This window comes from Vulpes vulpes, chromosome 14 (genome assembly GCF_048418805.1).
Source record: "Vulpes vulpes isolate BD-2025 chromosome 14, VulVul3, whole genome shotgun sequence".
Lineage (NCBI taxonomy): Eukaryota > Metazoa > Chordata > Mammalia > Carnivora > Canidae > Vulpes > Vulpes vulpes.
In genome coordinates, this window is record NC_132793.1 from 79,476,036 (window position 1) to 79,501,208 (window position 25,173).

Consider the following 25,173-nt stretch of genomic DNA (forward strand, 5'->3'; position numbering starts at 1 on the left):
ATCCTGCAAGATATTTTTATTATTGTTTTTATACAATGTGTATTTAACTTTCCACCTTATTTTCTTTCTTATTATGTACTTAATGAAGTACTCATGACATTCTCAAGGATACACATCATTATTTTTCTTAGTTATAAAGAGCACTTTATTATTTTTTCTTTTAGTGTAGGTATACTGATGATGAATTCACTTATTGTTTGTTTTTCTGGAAAATTTTCTTTCTTTTTTTTTTCTGGAAAATTTTCTATTCCATTTCTTTTCTTAAAAAGATTTTATTTATTTTATTTACGAGAGGGAGAAGCAGGCTCCATGCAGGGAGCCGATGTGGGACTTGATCCCAGGACCCCAGGATCACAACCTGAGCCTACCACTGAGCCACTCAAGGGGCCCTCACTGTTTCATCTTTAATAATTTACTGATGTATAACAAATTTACAAGAAATGTACACAATTAAATTTTACTAGTTAATTAATCTTTACAAAGATGTACAACCCTATGACCACCACCCAGATAAATATATAGAATATTACCAACAATCAAAACAAGTCTCTATTACCCTCTGTCAGTCAAGATTCAACCAAAGTAGCTATTATCCTAACTTTATGTGTATAATTTTTGGCAATATACATTTTCATTTTTCTTAGATATATAACTAGGAGAGCAATTACTAAGACATGATAATTATGTTTATATAAAACTGCCAGAATATTTTCTTAAGTGTTTATATACCGTTTCACATGTCTGTCACCAATATATGATACTTCCAATTGCTCTCCATCCTTGTCATGATTTATATTGTCAGCTTACATTTTTAATTGTAGCCATTCTAGTGAGCGTGTGACTCATTTATAATTTGAATTTCCTCATAACTAATGATATTGAGCTTCTTTACATTTGCCTATTGGCTATTCATGTATCTTCCTTTATGAAGCATTCAATAAATTTACTCGACCATTTTTAGTTATCATTGTTCACTAGTATCTTGTTATGGATATTTGCATCTATGATCATGAAAGATATTGGTAATTTCTTTGCCTGGTGTTAGTATCAGATTTATGCTGATTTCACAAAATGAGTGGAAAGTGTTCTCTCCTCACATGCTTTGAAGGATTGGATTATTTGTCCTTTTGAAAGTATTCACCAGTAAGGCAACATAAATTTGGAATTTTCTTTGTGAAAAGACTTAGGTATTCAATTTTCATAGCAGAAATAAAAGTATGCAGATTTTCTACTTTGTGTCAGGTCTATAATTTACATCTTCCACATAACTTTTCCATTTCATCTAAGTTGTCAAATATATTGATTTAACCGTGTTTGCAACCTTCGTTTGTTAATATGTTAATATTCAGAGGATCTGTATTGCTGTTCTATCTTACCTTCTTTTTTTTTAAAAAAAGATTTTATTTATTTATTCATGAGAGACAGACACACAGAGAGAGGCAGAGACACAGGCAGAGGGAGAAGCAGGCTCCATGCAGGGAGCCCAACGCGGGACTCAATCCCCGAATTCCAGGATCACAACCTGACAGAAGGCAGACGCTCAGCCCCTGAATCACCCAGGCGTCCCTCTCTCACATTCTTTATATTGGTGTTTCTACCTGGGTTCTATCAGGAGACAGAAACCACACAGTGATTTAAACAGGGGGAGTTTAATATCAAGGATTATTAACCTATGCTAAGTTAGTAACCATAACATATGAGAATGTTACAAGATACCCTAAGACCCAAGGAGAATTTAACAAGGAAGTACGATTTTGAAGGGGGATTGAATCTCCTGGTCAGGTTCGAACCTCCTTGCAGAAGCTGTAGTTGCATTATACCTGGTGGCAAAGAAGTTTACAGGTTTTCCTGGGCCTAAACTCTTTTACAGTTCTGTGCAAGGCAAAAAGAACACCCCAGGGCACTGACTAGTCTTAGCCAGTGGGTGCCTATGAAGGTATGCAGAGGTCATACGGCTATTACTGTGGGTGGGAGGCCTTCACATCAGGAAGAATAGAAATAGTGATTACCAGCCAGGCTGGAGCTGCAAGGCTGCTGAAGGGCTATGCGTAACTGGCGAGGGGCTAGGGTATATGTCCTCACTCTCATGCCTCTCTCATATGTGCAGCTGGCAGAGCTAGCATGTTAGAGGAAGTCCTGAGACATCCAGCTTGACTCTGGCAATTGAGACTGTCTATGTCCAACCCTGTTCTACAAATGTATGGTCTGTCCATCATTCCTACAGTAAGAGCTTTTTCAAGAACATATCCTCAAAAAAATAAAGTGTTGTTGAGACGATCTGGACTGCATATGTGACCAAATCCAATGAAGGGCTCTATATCATCCCATTAGATTTACCACTCTTTCCCAATAAAATGGATTCATAACACAAGACTTACATATTTTTTACAACTATAAAAAGGAATTTACTATGCATAATATAACATCACTGCTAAATAAGAAAAAGTTATAATTTTGTTGTTCTGTTTTTTTCAGTTAAAAAATTTTGATAATTACCTCTATCACTTGGTTCAAGGTTCATCTTCTATATTATTTTTTTAAATATTTTATTCATTATATATATATATATATATATATATATATAGAGAGAGAGAGAGAGAGAGAGAGAGAGAGAGAGGGAGAGAGGCAGAGACAGAAGCAGAGGGAGAAGCAGCAGGCCCCACGCAGGGAGCCCGACATGGGACCCGATCCAAGGATCCCAGGACTGAGCCCTGAGTCGAAGGCAGGTGCTAAACTGTTGAGCCACCCAGGAATCCCCTTATCTTCTATATTAAAACTAAAGTTTCTGCCAAGAAGCACTGGGAGCCTTTCCCCTAAGATCAGGAATGAGACAGGGATGTCCGCTCTCACCACTGCTATTCAACATAGTACTACGAGTCCTAGCCTCAGCAATCAGGCAACAAGAAGAAATAAAAAGCATTCAAATTGGCAAAGAAGAAGTCAAAGTCTCCCTCTTCACCGATGACATGATACTCTATGTAGAAAACCCAAAAGACTCCATCCCAAGATGGCTAGAACTCATACAGCAATTTGGCAGTGTGGCAGGATACAAAATCAATGCCCAGAAGTCAGTGGCATTTCTATACACTAACAATGAGACTGAAGAAAGAGAAATTAAGGAGTCAAACCCATTTACAATTGCACCCAAAAGCATAAGATACCTAGGAATAAACCTAACCAATGAGGTAAAGGATCTATACCTTAAAAACTATAGAACACTTCTGAAAGAAATTGAGGAGGACACAAAGAGATGGAAAAATATTCCATGCTCATGGATTGGAAGAATTAATATTGTGAAAATGTCCATGCTACCCAGGACAATTTACATTTTTTTAATAATAAATTTATTGATTGATTTATTTTTTATTGGTGTTGAATTTGCCAATATACAGAATAACACCCAGTGCTCATGCCATCAAGTGCCCCCCTCAGTGACTGTCACCCATTCACCCCCAACCTCTCCCCTCCTCCCCTTCCACCACCCCTAGTTCGTTTCCCAGAGTTAGGAGTCTTTATGTTCTGTCTCCCTTTCTGTGTTGCGTGCGCTGCAGCAACACCATCAGGGTCTTGAGGATAAGGGGATGAGGAAAATAAAAAAAGTAAAGAGATAGGGACAGGAGGGACACAGTGGATGATGTGCAAGCAGTGCCAGCTTTATTCAAGGTTTTACAACATTTTATAGCATGAGCAAAACAAAGCCAAGAAGGTGTTTATTTTTAGCAGGTTTGTGAAACCTTCCAAAGTTCCCCTTTCTCAGCATGCAAGACAGACTCACAGGTGCCAGAAGACCTTGGTAAATAGATAAGCTTGTGGCTCCAGATGTGCATACTTCAAAGGAATATTAGGTATGGTAAACAGACCAGCAAGGACAGACAGACCCTTGTTTACATTTATGACCAGGTCAGAATAAGTTGGATCTATTGTGTTATGTGGGCTACCACGTAAAAGCGAGCCCTGAGAACCATTGCTCAAGCCCTTTCTCAAGCGTCTACCAACTATTCACCCTCTAGGCTCCCGAGCCTTTTGAGTGAATGAGGGACGCAAGTCCGGGCCTGGTTTGGTTCAGTTACTCCAGCTAGTTTGTGGTCGCCCACATTTCTGATATTTCTTACCCATTTCTTCTCCCGTCCCTTCTATTCCCTTTCACTATTATTTATATTCCCCAAATGAATGAGAACATATAATGTTTGGAGGACAATTTACATGTTTAATGCAATCCCTAACAAAATACCATGGGCTTTCTTCAGAGAGTTGGAACAAATTATTTTAAGTTTTGTGTGGGGGCAGCCCCAGTGGCACAGCGGTTTAGCGCCGCCTGCAGCCCAGGGCGTGATCCTGGAGACCCACATTGGGCTCCCTGCACGGAGCCTGTTTCTCCCTCTGCCTGTGTCTCTGCCTCTCTCTCTAGCTGTGTCTCTATGAATAAAAAAACAAAATCTTAAAAAAAAAAAAAAAGATTTGTGTGGAATCAGGAAAGATCCCGAATATCCAGAAGAATTTTAAAAAAGAAAACCATAGCTGGGGGCATCACAAGGCCAGATTTCAGGTTGTACTACAAAGCTGTGGTTATCAAGACAGTGTGATACTGGCACAAAAACAGACACATAGATCAATGGAACAGAATAGAGAATCCAGAAGTGGACCCTCAACTTTATGGTCAACTAATATTCGACAAATGAGGAAAAACTATCCACTGGAATAAAACAGTCTCTTCAATAAATGGTGTTTGGAAAATTGGACATCCACATGCAGAAGAATGAAACTAGACCACTCTCTTGCACCATACACAGAGATAAACTCAAAATGGATGAAATATCTAAATGTGAGACAAGATTCCCTCAAAATCCTAGAGGAGAACACAGGCAACACCGTTTTTGAACTTGGCCACAGTAACTTCTTGCAAGATTCATCCATGAAGGCAAGAGAAACAAAAGCAAAAATGAACTATTGGGACTTCATCAAGATAAGAAGCTTTTGCAAAGCAAAAGATACCATCAACAAAACTCAAAGACAACCTACAGGATGGGAGAAGATATTTGCAAATGACGTATCAGGTAAAGGGCTAGTATCCAAGATCTATAAAGAACTTATTAAACTCAACACCAAAGAAACAAACAATCCAATCATGAAATGGGCAAAAGACATGAAGAGAAATCTCACAGAGGAGGACATAGACATGGCCAACAAGCACATGAGGAAATGCTCCGCGTCACTGGCCATCAGGGAAATACAAATCAAAACCACCATGAGATAACCACCTCACACCAGTGAGAATGGGGAAAATTAACAAGGCAGGAAACCACAAATGTTGGAGAGGATGTGGAGAAAGGGGAACCCTCCTGCACTGTTGGTGGGAATGGGAACTGGTACAGCCACTCTGGAAAACTGTGTGGAGATTCCTCAGAGTTAAAAATAGACCTGCCCTATGACCCAGCCATTGCACTGCTGGGAATTTACCCCAAAGATACAGATGCAATGAAACGCGGGGACGGGAAGATTTGATGGTGTGATTTTTTTCTAGCCATGGAGATAAGGTGCCCTGTAATTTTTAAACTATCAATGACATTGATTATATTTGCTAAATATGCTATGGGGGCATCAGAATCAAGGAAAAAAAAACAAGAGGGTCCTTTGTGATTGCTGTATAAGAGCCAGTAATGAATTGTCTAATGAACTTTGACACACACAAAAAATACGTGTAGTAGTGGGACCATTTCCTTAGAGACACAGAAGTATAACCATAGCATTAAATGTATAAACACAACAATGATATCACAACAAAGCAAATGCCTGGTTTCTTTTCTAAGCCAATTGGATGTAAGAATTAAGCTTTATTTGATATAATTATAGATTCACATGTACATGTAATAAATAACACAGAAAGAACTCATGCATACTTTACCCAGTTTCTTGCAGTGGTCACATCTTATAAGACACAATCTCACACCCAGGACTTCAGTAACCACACAATACAAGTACAGAAAAATTTCATGATCACAATATCCCTCATTTTGCTCTTTTTTTTTTTTTTTTTTGTAGCCAGGCAAGCCTCCATTTCCCTTAGTCTTTCCATCACTGGAATTCACTAATTTGTTCTCCATTTTCTAATTTTGGCATAAACAAATCAATACTGCACATGACTGTTGGGATTGGCTTTTTGACTTGGCATAATTCTCTGGAGATTTATCCAAGGTGTTATCTGTATCAATAGCTTGTTTCTTTACACTGCTAAATATTCTTCAATTGTATGGATGTGTAATAATGTGATCAACGCTTACTTTTTAAGTGACGTCTGAGTTGTTGCAAATTTTTGGCTATTATAAGGTCATCATGAATATTTATGTGCAGGTTTTATCTGGGTTAAATGACTAGGCAGTATGGTATATGTATGTGTAAAATTTAAAAGTACATTTATATATATTTCCATATATAAATATTTATCCCGGATATATAAGTAGTGATGATATGTAATTTATATGCTCTAAACTCATCCACTTAAAGTATGCAGTTCAATGGTTTTAAACTGTATACATAGTTGTATATTCGTCAGTACAGTAAACTTCAATGTGAGAGAATAAAACTATATAGGAGTAATGTTTCTATCTCACTAGATTTAAGTATTATTCTGACATAGACGATGATGTTAGAATGTGTATGGTAAGCCCTAGAGATAACAATAGAAAAATACATCAAAAATATTGTGGAAGCATCATTAAAAGAATTAAAATGATAAAACTGGAAATATTCACTTAATGCAAAAGGAGGCATTGAAGTAGGAATAGAAGAGGAAGGAGTACAATAGACATCTAGAGAGCAAAAAGTAAAGTGGGAGAGGTACATCCATCTATATCAATAACAACATTACGTGTAAATGGATCCAACTATCCAATTGAAAAGCTGAGATTTTCAATCTGGAATAATGAGAAAAAAGTAACCACAGTATACTGTCTATAGAAGATACATACAGATTCAAAAATATACGCATATTGAAAGTAAAAAATTGGAAAAGATAAATTTAAAGCATCCAACTACTTAACAACAGAGCCCCAAAATACATAAAGCAAAACTGACTAATGAAGAATAGACAGTTGAGCAATAATAATCGGAGACTTAATTTTCAAAAATGGATAGAGCAACTAGGCTCAAATTCAACAAGGATTTAAAAAAAGACTTATAAAGCAATCAGACCTAATAATCTACAACACTCAAGTGCAAAACAACAGAATAAAAATTCTTGGCATTGGTGATTTCCTTTTTTTTTGTATCTTCTTTATTGGGGTTCAATTTGCCAACATATAGTATAACACCCAGTGCTCATCCCATCAAGTGCCCCCCCCAGTGCCTGTCATCCAGTCACCCCATCCCCCCGCCCACCTCCCTTTCCACCACCCCTTGTTCGTTTCCCAGAGTTAGGAGTCTCTCATGTTCCGTCTCCCTCTCTGATATTTCCCACTCATTTTCTCTCCTTTCCCCTTTAATCCTTTTCATTATTTTTTATATTCCCCATATGAATGAAACCATGTAGTGTTTGTCCTTCTCCGACTGACTTACTTCATTCAGCGTAATATCCTCCAGTTCCATCCACGTTGAAGCAAATGGTGACTTCCTTTATTGAAAAACTGTTTCTATATATTTAGTTTTTTGCTGTTGTATATTCTCTTCTACATTTCTTTGATTTAATTTGTACTTTTTCTTACTTCTTGAAATGGATACTTAGATCATTGATTTTACTGTTTCTTCTTTTTAAAATATAAATACTTAAACTATATATTTCTTTCCAAGCACACCTTTATCTGTATCACACAGGTTTTAGCACATAATATTTTCATATCATAGAGTACAAATATTTTCTAATATTCATTTTGAGCTCCTTTTTTATACAAATGCTTTTCATGTGTATACTATTTAGTTTCTGAATACATGTGAGATGTTCAACATATCTTCATATTGATCGCTTCCTCAAAACTTCAATTTCATAAACATTTTTTCTCTTAAAAGTAGTATTCAGCTTTCAGGGGTTTTTGTACAATATTTCATACCGATGATTAGGTCTGGTTTGTTACATGAGTCGTTTAGATTTCTATATTATATTGATGCTTTGGTCAGTTTGAGCTATGCAATGCTGAGATAATGTGTAAAAATCACCCACTATGATTATGGATATTTCCATTTTTCCTTTTTGTTCTATATGGTTCTTATATTCTCAGGTTATATAATAAAGTATATAAAATTTAGAAAATTTTATATATTCTCAATGAATACAAAATTATTTTTATCAATTTTATTTTTATCAGATTAATTTCCAAACCAGAGAAAAAGAATTTACCTGCAGCCACTGCAAATTTTGTGTTAAATAGATCTAATCGTTCCCCCCTACTCAGAAATCAAAAGTTCCAGAATGCCTACCTGTTAAAAACAAAAAGACAAAAACAAACCATGTGGAATAAATGTAATCAGTCAATTCATTTTTTTTTCTATCTGAATCTTTATAAAGAAGTTTCCAAGTAGTCTTTATAAAGAAATTTGTTGGTTACTCCTCTTTTACTGTTCATACCATAAAGCAGCTACTTTAAACCAATAAATAGAAGGCCAGTGTATATAACACATATGTGCTATGATCTATTTTCGGTTGTAAAGTATAAAATTAGAAATGCTAATATTTTATCAAAGAGAGAAAATAAAATGTCAGCTTTAAATAATCTTAATTTGGGAAGCCTGGAAGGCTCTGCGGTTGAGCATCTGCCTTTGGCTCAGGTCCTAATCTCGGGATCCGGGATAAAGTCCCGCATCCAGCTCCCTGCATGGAGCCTGCTTCTCCCTCTCCCTGTGTCTGCCTCTCTCTCTGCATCTCACAGGGATAAATAAATAAATAAAATCTTAAAAAAAAAAGAAATAATCAATTTTCTGACTTTGATGTATATAATATTGAATTTTTATTTTAATTTTGAAAGGGAAAGTTCCAATATCTACTTTTAATACCTAGGACGAAAAAACTTTTTTTCTTTTTACATGGGACGAGATGCAACATAAGGATTAGTAAATGCACTCTCTTTAAAAAAACAGCAAATTGTGGAAGGAGCCTCGGTGTCCATTGAAAGATGAATGGATAAAGAAGATGTGGTTTATGCATACAATGGAATATTACTCAGCCATTAGAAATGACAAATACCCACCATTTGCTTCAACGTGGATGGAACTGGAGGGTATTATGCTGAGTGAAGTAAGTCAATCCGAGAAGGACAAACATTATATGTTCTCATTCATGTGGGGAATATAAATAATAGTGAAAGGGAATATAAAGGAAGGGAGAAGAAGTGTGTGGGAAATATCAGAAAGGGAGACAGAACATAAAGACTCCTAACTCTGGGAAACGAACTAGGAGTGGTGGAAGGGGAGGAGGGCGGGGGGTGGAGGTGAATGGGTGACGGCACTGAGGTGGGCACTTGACGGGATGAGCACTGGGTGTTATTCTGTATGTTGGCAAACTGAACACCAATAAAAAATTAATTTATTATAAAAAATAAAAAATAAGCAAAAAATCAAATAAGGATATAAAACCCAGCAAATTTTCCAGTAGTATTTAAGAAGAAATAGTCTCAATAATTGTCACCTTGGATGGTCTCTTCAGTTAAAATGGCTTTGGCTAAAAATGGTAGACTACTTTTATATGGTCACAAGGCAAGCTATACAGTTGGGATGACTCAGCCAAACAGCACTTGAGAGGCACTCTCCAAACTTTATGAAGAATTTGGATACTTACCCTCACACTTATGACACATACTTAAGCCAAATGATCGGCAATCACACAGATGGCCTTACTTCAAATTCAGTAGCCCTAGGAAATATACTTCTGTGGCTTGATTTTGAATTGCACATGCACAACTTAGTAATTTTGAGTAAGTATTTTTTTCATGGGCAGTTGAGGTGACAGTCAAGATTTATAGGAATTGGTGGGCTGAACAAAATTCCTATTAAATTTTGTTTATTTGTATATTAAATTAAATATAAACAAGTGAATTCCTTGTTTGTTACAAAACATTGATGTGGTTCTAACTTGAGTTGTTAGTGTGAGATCTAAGTGGACAGACTATACAAGCTTCCCCAAATTTTCAATCTTTCAAAGTCTATTTTGAAGTACATTCAAAGACAAAGGAGAAGAGTGTAGAGGGATGGACTACTTCAATTCCTCAGGCTGGCCAACAGGTTTAAAAGTTACTTTCTGGAGATGTCCGGGTAGATGAAGACAATGTAGCTGTGTAGCAACCTGTCTCTCTTGTTTCTCCCCAAATGCTACAAAACCATAAAAACAGAAAAGTAAATTCTATACCAGAGGTGGACAAACTTTCTGTAAAAGGCTAGACAGTAAATATTTTTGGCATTTGGATCCATGAGGCCTCTGTTAGGCTACTCAACTCTGCCATTAAAGGCCACCATACACAATAGGCAGATGAGTGACAGTGGACATGTTTCAATAAAACTTTATTTACTAAAGCCAGTGTAGATAGACTTTATCCCCATATCTTAATTTTTTTTACTCTTACACAGCAGGGAGTCTGCTTCTCGCTCTTTCTCTCCCTCTGTTACTGCCCCCATTCAATGCTCACTGCCTCCCCATCAAGTTAATTAATTAATTAATTAACTAATTAATTAAATTCAGTGTGCTCTCATTTGTGTAAGATAAATGCAATTTTTTTGATTGTGTCATTGAAAGCTCGTTTCACTTGCTTGTTCCTCAAAGTATATATGAAAGGGTTCAACAAAGGAGCAACAGATGTAGTGAGCACGGATACTCCTTTATTGATATCCACCTCTTCTTTGGCCGAAGGCTTGATATAGATGAAAATACAGCTGCCGTATGTAATGGAAACAACAAGCATGTGTGAAGAACAGGTAGAGAAAGCTTTTTTTCTTTGAGAAGCAGAAGAAAATCTTAGAATTGTCCTGATGATATGTATATAGGAAAGAATGACACCTATCAGTGTAATAATGAATGTCAGTACTGCACAGATTATAACCATCTGTTCTATAACCCATGTATCCGAGCATGAAATCTTAAAAAGAGGAGATGCATCACAGCCAAAATGATCAATGGCATTGGAGTCACAGAATTCCAGCTGGAGGCCCATACCAAGGGGTGTGATGATGATCAGCAGCCCAGAAATCCAGCAACAGAGGACAAGGATGGTACAGACTTTGTTATTCATGATGGTCATGTAATGAAGGGGTTTGCAGATGGCCACATAGCGGTCATAGGACATGGCTGCCAGGAGAAAAAATTCTGTGACCCCAAAAAGCCCAATAAAAAATATTTGGCAAGCGCAAGCATTATACGTAATAGTGTTGTCTCCAGTTGTTATACTGTACAAGAATCTGGGAATGCATACTGTTGTGAATGAGATTTCTAAGATGGAGAAATTGCGGAGAAAAAAATACATAGGTGTTTTAAGATGAGAATCCATAAATGTAAGAATGATAATGGTCAAATTTCCAGTAATGCTCAGCACGTAGCTGAGAAATAAGAAGATAAAAAGAAGAACTTGCAGCTGTGGGTCCTCTGTAAGTCCCAACAAGATGAATGTTGTTATTGCTGTGTGATTTCTCATTGTTACCTATGATGTCTTAGGCAATCTACATGAAAAAAAGTCAAAGAGAAAGTATTTAAACAGAAGAAAGGAAACAATAAGGCAAAAATCAATGAAACAGAACACAATAAAGCAAGAGAGAAGATCAAAGGAATTGAGAGCTGATTCTTAGAAAAGATAAATAACACTGATAAAACTGCTGTGAGACTGACCTGAAGAAAAGATGAGCTTTGTCAGGAATGAGCGCCATAACATCATTAGAGATTATACAGATATTAAGAAGATAAAAATGAAATATTTTGAAAATGTCTGCAGAGTAGATTTGGCAACTTAAATGGAATGAACTAATTCTTTGAAGGATACAATACACCAAAGATAATTCAAGTTGAAATATCTAATATATATAGTCCTATATCTATTAAAGTAAACAAATATGTAGTAAGACATCCCATAAAGAGACTCCAGGCTTCAGATGGCTTAATTGTAGGTTTCTACTAAACAGTCAAGACAAACAAAGACACCAGTTCTATACAAATCCTTTCATAAAATTGATGAAACCAAAAATTATAGCATTATCTGATGGAGCTACTCACGTCTGTAAACTTAATATAAATGATAACCACAATAAAAAAGGGAAGAGTGAAGGGTCTTATATAGTAATACATTTTCCGCATTCTACCTCCAGTAGTAAAATATTGATTATAACTGGTCTGTGAAATGTGTCTTGGGTACATCATGTCACACACAAACTTTTAAGAAATGGTATAGTCAAACGTACGTTATATAAATTAAAATGAAACACTGGGGCTATTAATTTTGAGGCAGAAAATGAGAAACAAAAGAAAGAACAATGAGAACAAACAAAAATTGAGTAACAAAACGATTAACAGATGTTCAAACATAAATAATTACATTGTATAAATGATCAAAACATACCACACTGATTAAAACACAGGGATTATAAGAATGTGTTTTTAAGAAACCTCCCACCTAGATGCAGTATTGAAACACTTCACTTCAAATATAATGACATAGATAAGTCCAACAATTAAAAAATGACCACCATGTGAACCACAATAAAGAGAATGTTGGAATAAATATGCTAATATTACCATCAAAGAAAGTTAACAAACATACAAAAGAAAATTACATACCGTTAAATTATCCAATTCACCGATAACAACTAAAGATCTTAATTATTTATGTATTTAACAGTACACCAAAGTATAAGAAGAATAAACTGGCATAAATAAAAGAAGAAATAATAGGTAAATTGTAAATCATAGCTGGAGATTTACTAACCGATGGAACTAGTTGACTGAAAATCCACAAAAGTATAGAAAAACTATATGTCAATTACATATAATTGATGTTTATAGAACACTCTGCCTAATAATGGCAGAATGCACATTATTTTCTTTTATAAATTTATTTTTTATCGGCGTTCAATTTGCCAAGATATAAAATATATCCCAGTGCTCATCCCATCAAGAGAATGCACGTTATTTGAAGTGTACATGTAAGACTGCAAAATCGGTATCCCAACAAGAGAGGTAAAATAAAACAAATATTAATGAGTTTAAACAAACTGGAATCATATAGAAGATATTCTCTGACCACAAAGAAATCAAACTAACAATCAATAACCAAAGAAAAATGGAAAGAAAATATTTACAAATTAAACAGGTTACTTCTAAATAATTTATGAGTCAACCACTAAGACTCAAAGGAAATAAAATAACATATTGAAATAAACGAAAAATATGTGGAACGAAGCTAAACCTAAGAATGAGTGGAGAATTTATAATGTTAAATGTTTATATTACAAAAGAAAAAGTTTCAAACCAAATATAAAATCCTTGACAACAATAACAAAAAGCTGAAAAAAAGAGTGAAAAAACTACCCAAAGAATGAGACGGAAGCAAAGATAGAGATAAGACTAGAAGTCAACAAAATTAGAAACAAAAATACAATAGAGAAAATTAATCTAACCAAAAGCTGTTTTTGTTTTGTTTTTAAAGATTTTATTTCTTTATTCATGAAAGACACAGGCAGAGCCATAGGCAGAGGGAGAAATAGGCTTCCCACAGGGAACTGCTTGATACTGGATCTCCAAGATCATCCCCTGAGACCAAGGCTGATGCTCAACTGCTGAGCCACCCGGGCTCCCCTAAAAGCCGGTTCTTTAGAGATTAATACTATTGATGAACTTCTAACCAGACTGACAAGCAAAACAACAAAATAAAACAGTGAGAGGAGGAAAACACACTTCCTAGAAAAATCAGAAATGAAACCTATCATCCCAGATCTCAGATATTAAAAGGATATTAGAGGATACTGCAAACCATTAACAAAAATATTTTAGAGAGCTTAAATGAAACAGATGAATATTTCAAAGTCAGCAAACTACAAAAACACATCCAAAATGAAATACATAACCTGAAACAATCCTACAACTAGTAAAGAAATAGAATTTGTAGTTAAAAACATTCTAAAGTAAAACTTCTAGGACTAGAGATTTAAACATGAGATATTATGAATTCTATCTAATTCATGAATTCTATCTAATGTCTTTGAGAAAATAAGAGTAGGGAATGTATCCAACCTTATTTTTTGAGTATTTAAGAAACACCTGTAAGATTTAGATAGAATTCAAGGGCCGAAATAGGAGATCACATCTGAAGAACATAAAGAATGATGGGGGTTTTCACTCTTGGGTATTAAGACTTATTTTTAAGAAACCATCATTAAGACTATATGACAAAACAAATCAATATTAAGTTTCCTCAGAAAACAGACGATATTAAGCACCCTCTCCCTCTCCTTTTATAAGGTGAGTGTAACCATGATATCAAAACCAAGGATACTATAAAAAAAAAGAAAAACCATTGAGCTATATCTTCTATAAACATAGATAGAAAATTTCAAAGAAACAATAGCCAATCAAACTCATTATGCTCAATAGCAATATAAGCATAACACATCAGGAGAAGGCAACATTTACCCCAGGAATTCAATGTTGGTTCAATATTTGAAATCAACTTATTCTCCACAAAACAGAAAAAGGGAGAGTCCATGTTTCTTCTGAATACTTTCAGGAAAAAATATTTGCCAAAATTCAACACTTCTTTATGCTTAAAAATTTTTCTCAGTAAAGTAGAAGCAGAGAAAACTGTCTCCATGTGATAAAGGATACTTAGTTATATATATATATAAAAAAAACAACCCAAAACTTCTGCTAATATCAAATATGAGGGGGAAAGCCTGAAAGCTTTCCTCTAAAATTATGAACTATGCAAAGATGGCTACTTATAGTTCACGTTTAACCATGTGCTGGAATTCTTAGCCAGTAAAATAAGGTGAGAAAAAATAATGACATTTTGATTAGCAATATAGGAGTTTAATCATCTTCCTTTGATAGCAGGATTGGGGGGATAAGGAATCCTAAATGATCTACAAGATAATCTTTGAATAAATAAGTGAGTTTAACAAAAGCATGAGATAGAGTGTCAATATATATAAAAAAATTCTATTTGTGTATAACAGTGAGCATTTTAACTTGAAAAATTTTTTAAAATTACAAAAAAATCACAGCTTCATTTAAACATTAAATATTTGTGCATAAATTGAACAAATAATAGTATAGTATAGCAATACAATGGAAAGTTTAAAAAACTGACATGGAGATATGTTTAAACACATAGCTTATTGGGATAGAGCAATGTGTACTGAAATAGAATAAAATCAGGCAAATTGAAGGGAAAAATAATGTCTTATCACAAATGGTGCTGCTACAATAATACATACATATGGATAAAAATGAACACAAATGAAAAATAAAATAGAGCATAGACCTAATAAAAAAAACTGCTTTTCAAAAATACTGTTAAAAAGTGAAAAGGAGGGCAGCCCTGGTGGCTCAGCGGTTTAGCGCTGCCTTCAGTCCAAGGCCTGATCCTGGAGACCTGGGATCGAGTCCCACGTCGGGCTCCCTGCGTGGAGCCTGCTTCTCCCTCTGCCTATGTCTCTGCCTCTCTGTGTCTCTCACGAATAAATAAATGAAATCTTTTTTTAAAAAGTGAAAAGGAGGTGCCAGTCTGGCTCAGTCAGAAGAACAATGAGACACTTGATTTTAGGGTTGAGTTCAAGTCCACACGGAGTGTAGAGATTACACAAATAAATAAACTTTAAAAAAAGAGCTGTTTTAAAAAATGAAAAGAAAGGCCCAATACTAGGAGAAGATATTTATAAAACATGTATTTACAAAGGTCCTGTATTTAGTGTACAGATATATGTCTACACAGTGTATATATGCACATATGTATTATGGACATATTTCATTTTATATATATGAAATACATCTTACTTAACTTATGCTGTGTATATAATATGATGGATACAAAGGAACATGTATGTATGAGTGTACACATGTATTCAAATACACAGTTTACCAATAAAAAGAAAACAGCCCAATGAAACTGGTCAAAGATTTGAACATATACTGCACATAGGAAGAGGCATGAATATCAAATGCGCACATGAAAAGAAGCTCAACATCATTAGTGATTAAGGAAATAAAAATTAAATGATAATAAGACATTACTAAACATTTGTTCCAATAATAAAAATGAAATGTATTAACAATAGCAAGGGTGGGAAAAACAGGAAGCAGTTGAAATTTTCTTATCACTGGTGGAAATAGAAAGTAGTAAAACCAGTGTGGAATATAGTTCTGCAATTTCTTAAAAACTTAAAAATGTATCTATTATGTAACATGGCAAATCCATCCCTACGAATTACCCTAGAGGGAAAAAAATGTCCTTAGAAAGACTTGGTAATTGCAATTTTATTCATAATAATCAAAAGGGGAATGTAATATAAGTAATCACTGAGAAGTACTTTATCTTTTAAAGATTTTATTTATTCATGAGAGACACAGGCAGGGGGAGAAGCAGGCTCCATGCAGGGTACCTGATGCAGGACTCAATCCCAGGATCCTAGGATCACGCCCTGGACCAAAGGCAGGAGCTAAACTACTGAGTCACCCAGGTATCCCTGTGAAAAGTAATTCAAAAAGTGGTATATGTAAATATACATGGAGGGCTACATAGCAGTAAAAGAATAAAGAATTCATGTGTGTGATAATGTGGATAAATCTCAAAGTAGTATGCCAGAGGAAAAAGTATATATGTATTAGAGGGAAAATACTATAAGATTTAGTTTAATTAGAAAAGATAAACCAAATCTGTTATGAAGGATTAACTGGAAAGAACACAGTCAAACATTTAGAAGTGATAGAAATTTATATATCTTGATCGCATTAGTAGTTGTAAAGATGTTGTACATTTGTCAAGACTCGGTGGAATGCTACACTTAAAATAAGTGCATTTTTAAAAAGTAAGTGCATTTTATTGTGTGTCAGTTATACTTTAATAAGAATGATTTTTAAAGTAGGCTGCATGCCCAGCCTGGAGACGCAACATGGGGCTTGATCTCACCACCCTGAGATCAAGATCTGAGCTGAGATCAAGAGTCAGATGCTTAACTGACTGAGCCACCCAAGTGCCTTAAAAATGATTTAAATAAGACAAATCATGGAGTGTGAGAAGATCTTTGCAATAATTGTCAAGGGCTATAGTCAAAATTTATAAAATTTGCTACAACTCAATAAGAAAAGAAAAATCTAATCTAATAACAATTAGGCTAATTTCTTCACTAAAGAGCATAATAAAGGCCAGTGAACATATGAAATGTGAACTTTCTAGTATTTAGGGAAAAGAAAATTAAATTCACAACTACTGCACAATCATGAGAATAATGGATATTAAATAGATGGGCCATATCAAGTTTCTTGAATATTAGGGTGTACATTCCTATAAACACTATGAAAACTTTTTGAATATATTTTTTAAACTGATGTCCAGATATATATGATGCAGGAAATTATAATCCTAGGTCTTTACCCAATCAAAATATGTACACAGAATGCATGTTTAAGAAAGTTTAGCCTCATCATTCCCAATAACCCCATAACCAAAATGCCCATCAGTGATAGAATCAGTTTCTAAATTGTGATATATTCATAAAATGGAAGCACATAACAATGAAGATAAAAAATAATATTGTTACATTCAATAGTATAAAAAGTTCTCCCAAACATAATTTTGAGTGAAGAAGCAAGACACAAAAGAATGTGTAGAATACAATTTCATTTATACAAATTTGAAAGTTAAGTAAAACTAATCGAGTTAGAAATCAGGATAGTGTCTCTCTCTTCAGGGAGGATTATGTGGGTACAGGCCTGGTCTAAGTAGAGAAATGGCTTAGATGATACAGTTCATGTTCCTTCTATATATAGACCTGTGTCCTTAAAGTTTATTCATTTTTCTATAATAAACTGTTGCAAAATTTAACAATTTAAAAAAGCAAGGTGAACCCTAATCCCATTTCATCTAACACTTTATAGTATTCAATAAATAGTTCCTTATTTCTGCACTTCTCTGTGATCCACCAAACCCCCTTTACGTACATTCATTCTATTACAATATGAGGTGATACTTGGCGCAAGTTGTATTCTTTAGCAAAGCTCACGTCAACGTCCAGTAACTGAATTTCAAGGCCATGCCATTTAGATGAATTCTCCTAGTCAATATATATGTTTTCATTTCTTCACTTCTCTACCCCTTCATTCATTACTCAGGCTACTGAAATCTGGCATCTTTATCCACTAATCTACTATTATTACTCTTGCTTATTTCATTATCATTACTCTTGTTTTAGAAGGCCCCCTTCCACCCAGCTTGCCACATCTGGAAAAGACCAATCTATTTAGACTAGACTCCTAACTCTGGGAAACGAACTAGGGGTGGTAGAAAGGGAGGTGGGTGGGGGGTAGGGTGACTGGCTGACGGGCACTGAGGGGGGCACTTGATAGCATGAGCACTGGGTGTTATTCTATATGTTGGCAAATTGAGCACCAATAAAAAATAAATTAAAAAAAACATAAAAAAAAATCTAGTTTGTCTGAAAAAAATACATCTCTAATATGTTATTAAAAGGCCTATCTTTTCCATTCCATCTTCTTCTACCCTACTTCAGATCACTTTGATCTCATACTCAATATGAAACCTTCATATTCTTTTTTTTAAGATTTTATTTATTCATGAGAGACAGAGGCAGAGATACAGGCAGAGGGAGGAGCAGGCTCCATGCAGGGAGCCTGATGTGGGATTCGATCCCGGGACTCCAAAATCACGCCCTGGGCTGAAGGCAAGTGCTTAACCACTGAGCCACCCAGGGATCCCCGAAATCTTCATATTCTAACTGGACTTCCTGTCTCTTGTTTTGATCATTTTATTACATTTTGCTCATTGCATCCAGAATAAGTTCTGAGATACCATCTCAATTCCTGCAGACTAGGCTAGTTACAACTCCACTGTGTTCGTATATCCATCATCCTTACATCAGAGCAATTTGGTGTAGAGATTGCTTATTTTCTATGTGTCACCCACTTAGACTGTGATAGCCTTGGGATCAGGGCCAATCTTATTCTCAGTAGCAGACTCAGATCTTATCACATTTCCTGGAACATAGTGGCTTCTCAGTATATTAATAAACACATAGATATTTACAAAGACCAGAATATATTCTTTACTTCTATTTCAAAATTCTACTTAGTGGAAGTCCTTTAATTCCTATGGTTCCTATAGAATATACTATACTAATGTTAAAGGTCAATACAAGAGTTAGTATCATGTTCCCTTGATCTTTCAGTGCCTTAATTTTTGAGTTTTAGAATATAGTATCTTAGACTGGGCATTTAGTCAGCTCTACTGGTCACAGCTCCATGGGACTTTTCATTTAAATTCTAATATAGGCCACATAAAAAATAGAGATCATAAAAAATATAAGATAATGAAGTTTTTAAAAGGTTCTAGATTATGAGCTTGTGATAATTTTCTATTGTGTTGTATTTACCTGAACCTGTTACTAGAAAGTCCCTTAATTATGTGGAGACATTCTTCGATTTTACTGACAGTATAGGGTAAACTTCTCAGACTGTAGTCCAGGTAGACTGGAATTAGCATTTCTATTGGATGGCATGCTATTAGATGGCTAGTTTCAACCAAAGCTTCCTCCTGGGTTCCTTGTTTGACAGAATAGTCCCAGATAGGACCTATGCAACAAAAAGTAGCATTCTGAATCTCTAGACACTATCAGGGAGGGCAAACATTGAAATATGCTCATGGGCAAAAAACTGTCTAAATGTCCTGCAGATGCACACTTGAAATATCTACAGTAGCTCACATATGAAACACAGCATTGTTACCCAGGGCTCACCTTCCTTTCTTTCTTATAGTCATCTCCCTTCATTCCCTATTGTAATCTCTAGCAAAAGTCCTTGCTGATCCTGGGTATTATCCCTATGCAAAACCACCCTCTGTCCTTCTAGTTACTTACTTCAGAAACATGCCTCAGAAACATCTTGACAAATTAATTATATTGCAGATGTAACTTACTAATTTTTGTTTACTATGCCTAGACAGTAAAAAGTGTTTGTTTAAAAAAATATTTTCTTGGATGAAATGTTAACCAAGTTTTAAGTTGAAAAGATGTCATTGTACGACTGAGATTGTGTATGTGAATGAGTGTGTGTACGTGCATATGTTGGCAGCTAGGGCAATAAATATTGCATCATCTATCTATCGAATCTAACCATTTTGTTGCTAACATACGTAATCAATTCATAAAGCAAGCTTAGATACTTCTTCAGTTGCTTCCGTGATTAATATTCTTGAAAAAGAAATGACATTTTAGAAATGAAATTAATTCCTAATATCCTTATGAACTACCTACGTTAAAGAATACACACAACACATATGAATGTGTGTTTACATATAAATGTAGATAGATAGATGATAGATCATAAATAATACATAGATGATAGATAGATGATATATAGATAGAAGATAGATAGACAGATAGAAGTTTAGATGCACACACTTAGGAAAGTGACAGGAAATATTTTAATCATTTTTTCAAATTTCATAACAAAAAATTGATTTGAGAAATACGAATATACTTACACTTTGTTCTCTCATTTGGGATCCAGTGTTTTTTTATCCATACAGATCCTTAGTGGAACTCACAGTTAAATAAGATTTATCGATAGTGACATGGATATAATGTAGCCATGCTTTCTGACTTAATTTTCACACAAAGGTAGCAGTAGAAATGCAAACACAAGCTATATTAATTCTTATATCCCTTCATCTAACATTTATCATGAATTAGAATACCTATCTGAATTTAAAAACGAAGTATTTCTGCATAATCTGATTAGGTATATAGAAGGAAAGACTAATAAACAGGCAAAGGAAACCAAAAATTCTTTTTGATTTTGAAAAGCTGATGATCTGACCAAACAATTTTAGCATGGGGGGATTTCCAAAACGTTTTACCAAGATATGATTGAGGATGCTTTACCATGTTTAACAGCCAACCTGTTAAATAGGCAAGATCAACTAAGTTACAAAAAAGAGTCCTTGGGGACCCATTTCAAAGTCACTAATGAATGTAAAATGTAATTAAAATAGAAAAATAAAACAAAACAGAAGCTAACTAATGCATCTATGAATTGGGACAGTATCCTTGGAGATTGGAAGACGCATTAATAACACAAGATGCATGGTTAATGTATTAAGTCTTTGACAATATGATGACCCAAATAATATTTTGTTTCTTTGTTCACTTTAATTCACATTTTGTTGACTGCTAATGATATACAACAAATTTAAAAAGTTTATTGACACTTTATGCTTTATTTATGAACAGAAAATTACTTTCCTATTATTGTTTTTGAATAAAAGTGGTTCCTAGACCATTGTCTTACACCATACACAAATATAAACTCAAAACGGATGAAAGATCTTAATGTGAGACAAGATTCCATCAAAATCCTAGAGGAGAACACAGGCAACACCCTGTTTGAACTTGGCCACAGTAACTTCTTGCAAGATACATCCATGAAGGCAAGAGAAACAAAAGCAAAAGTGAACTATTGGGACTTCATCAAGATAAGAAGCTTTTGCACAGCAAAAGACACAGTCAACAAAACTAAAAGACAACCTACAGAATGGGAGAGGGTATTTGCAAATGACATATCAGATAAAGGACTAGTATCCAAGATCTATAAAGACATTATGAAACTCAACAGCAAAGAAACAAACCAATCATGAAATGGGAAAAGGACATGAACAGAGATCTCACAGAGGAAGACCTGGACATGGCCAACAAGCACATGACGAAATGCTCCGCATCACTTGCCATCAAGGAAATACAAATCAAAACCACAATGAGATACCACCTCACACCAGTGAGAATGGGGAAAATTAATAAAGCAGGAAACCACAAATAAGATTGTGGTTCATTCCTCAACATCTTAAAACCATCTATGAAAAGCGCACAGCAAATATCATTCTCAATGGGGAAACACTGAGAGCTTTTCCCCTCAGAGCAGGAACACGAAAGGGATGCCCACTCTCACCACTGCTATTCAACATATTCCTTTAAGTGCTTGCCTCAGGAATCAGGCAACAAAAAGAAATAGAAGGCATTCAAATTGGCAAAGGAGAAGTCAAACTCTATCTCTTCGAAGATGACATGATTCTGTACATAGAAAACCCAAAACCCTCCACCCCAAGATTGCTAGAACTCATACAGCAATTTGGCTGTGTGGCAGGATACAAAATCAATGCTCAGAAGTCAGTGGCATTTCTGTACACTGACCGTGAGACTGAAGAAAGAGAAATTAAGGAGTCCAACTCATTTACAATTGCACCCAAAAGCATTAAATCCCTAGGAATAAGCCTAACCGAAGAGGTAAAGGATCTATACCCTAAAAACTACAGAACACTTCTGAAAGAAATTGAGGAAGACACAAAGAGATGGAAAAATATTCCATGCTCCTGGATTGGAAGAATTAATATAGTGAAACTGTCAATGTTACCCAGGGCAATTTACACAATTAAAGCAATCCCTATGAAAATTGCATGGACTTTCTTCAGAGAGTTGGAACAAATCATCTTAAGATTTGTGTGGAATCAAAAAAGACCCTGAAAGCCAGTGGAATATTGAAAAAGAAACCGGAGCCAGGGGCATCACAATGCCAGATTTCAGGTTGTATTACAAAGCTGTGGTCATCGAGACAGTGTGTTACTGGCACAAAAACAGACACATAGATCAAGGAGCAGAATAGAGAATCCAGAAATGGGCCCTCCACTCTATGGTCAACTAATATTCCACAAAGCAGGAAAGGCTAATCCATTGGAAAAAGAACAATCTCTTCAATAAATGGTGCTGGGAAAATTGGACAGCCTCATGCAGTAGAATGAAACTAGACCATTCTCTTACACCAGACATAAATATAAACTCAAAATGCATGAAAGATCTAAATGTGAGACAAGAATCCATCAGAATCTTAGAGGAGAACACAGGCAACACCCTGTTTTACTTGGCCACAGCAGCTTCCAAGATACATCCACGAAGGCAAGGGAAACAAAGCAAAAATTTTAAGATTTTTGCCTCTTTTTCTCTATGTGTCTGTCATGAATAAATAAATGAAATCTTAAAAAGGATTTCAGGGTATTTAATAATAAATAATAAATAATAGAAGTATTGGGACCTCAACAAGATAAAAAGCTTCTGCACAGCAAAAAAAAAAAAAAAACTGTCAACAAAACTAAAAGACAACCTACAGAATGGGAGAAGACATTTGCAAATGACCTATCGGATAAAGAGCTAGTAACCATGATCTATAAAGAACTGATTAAACTCAACAGCAAAGAAACAAACAATCCAATCATGAAATGGGCAAAAGACATGAACAGAAATTTCACAGAGGAAGACATAGACATGGCCACAAGCACATGAGAAAATGCTCCGTGTCACTTTCCATCAGGGAAATACAAATCAAAACCACAATGAGATACCACCTCACACTAGAGAGAATGGTGACAATTAACAAGACATGAAATAACAAATGTTGGAGAGGATGTGGAGAAAGGGGAACCCTCTTGCCCTGTTGGTGCGAATGTGGACTGGTACAGCCACTCTGGAAAACTGTGTGGAGGTTCCTCAAAGAGTTAAAAATACAACTGTCCTATGACCCAGCTGTTGCACTGCTACAGATGCAGTGAAACACCAGGACACCTGCACTCCAATGTTTTAGCAGCCACAATAGCCAAACTGTGGAAAGAGCCCTGGTGTTCATCGACAGATGAATGGATAAAGAAGTTGTGGTGAAAGTTTCATAAGGAACAGGATATTTACACCATCTCAAAATATCTCCTAAGAAACTTCTTACTATTCCATGGAGAAAATAGTAACTTTGCAGTCTAGCAAGGTTTGGAAGGCCACCTTAGTCAGGTGTTCAATTATCACCACCCTTGGGAAAATCGGCATTATGTGGCTCTTGAAAATGTGGACCAAGAAGGATCTATATCATCACTTCTGTTTTATTCCTGCCAAAAAAAAAAAAAACCCACCCAAATGCCCTAAAATCTTTTTTAAGATTTCATTTATTTATTCATGACAGACACATAGAGAGAAAGAGGCAGAGACACAGGCAGAGGGAGATGCAGGCTCCACGCAGGGAGCCTGATGTGGGACTCGATCCCAGGTCTCCAAGATCACACCTCGGGCCGAAGGCTGCGCTAAACCGCTGGACCACCGGGGCTGCCCCCCAAATAACCAGTTTAACCTTGAAGACAAATCAGATGAGCTTGAGTAACATGTCTTCTTTGAAAATATGAGGACAATAAAGTGAAACATAGGCTGAGGAGCTGTTCTAGATTAACGGAGCTAAATAGAAATGAGAGAACTAAATGCAATATATAATCCTGCATTATGCTGGATCTAGAGAGAATACAATGGTATAAAAGACATCATTTGAAAAAAATATATAAAATTTTAATATGTACTATGGATTAGATAATATATCAATGTCAGACTTTCAGATTTTGATCAATATATTTTGGTTATATAACATAATGATCTTATTAGGAAATATGCCCTGAGATAGATAATGAGGCACAATGCTTAATTTATGTTTAAATTATTATGAAATGGTTCAGAAAGCATCATATATATGCATATATATACATATTTATGTGTATAGTATTAGTATTTCCAGGTATTAGACATACAAATGCATTTCAAATTAATTTATATTTATACTGCTAATGTGATATTGCTGGCTTAGAAAATAATCTATATGATCATTCCTCCAATTTTTTATGCCCCTTTAATATCATCACAAGCTCTTTTAAAAATTAAAAAACACATCTAAATATTCTATGATTCAAACAAAAATTTATACATGATGTTCATAACAGCATTGTTCATAGCAGCCTCAAAATGAAACAATCTAAATGTCCATCAGCTGATGAGTGGATAAACAAAATGTGGTATATCTATGCAATGAAACATTATCCATCCATAGAAAAGAATAAAGTACTAATAGATTCAACACCATGTGTAAACCTTTAATACATTATGCTAAGTGAAAGAAGCTAGTCACAAAAGGCAACA

The 25,173-nt window shown here is 35.2% G+C and overlaps 1 protein-coding gene across 1 annotated transcript; it reads right to left on the minus strand.

The window, feature by feature from the left end:
• Positions 1–10,664: 10,664 nt before the first annotated feature.
• Positions 10,665–11,603, minus strand: LOC140595301 (olfactory receptor 6C2-like). The gene has a single exon (XM_072735217.1). It carries the CDS (start codon positions 11,601–11,603, stop codon positions 10,665–10,667), a length of 939 nt encoding a protein of 312 aa, XP_072591318.1.
• Positions 11,604–25,173: the final 13,570 nt, after the last annotated feature.

Coding starts and splice junctions, on each gene's coding strand:
- LOC140595301 (XM_072735217.1), bottom strand. CDS start 11,603: ATGAGAAATCACACAGCAATAACAACATTCATCTTGTTGGGACTTACA.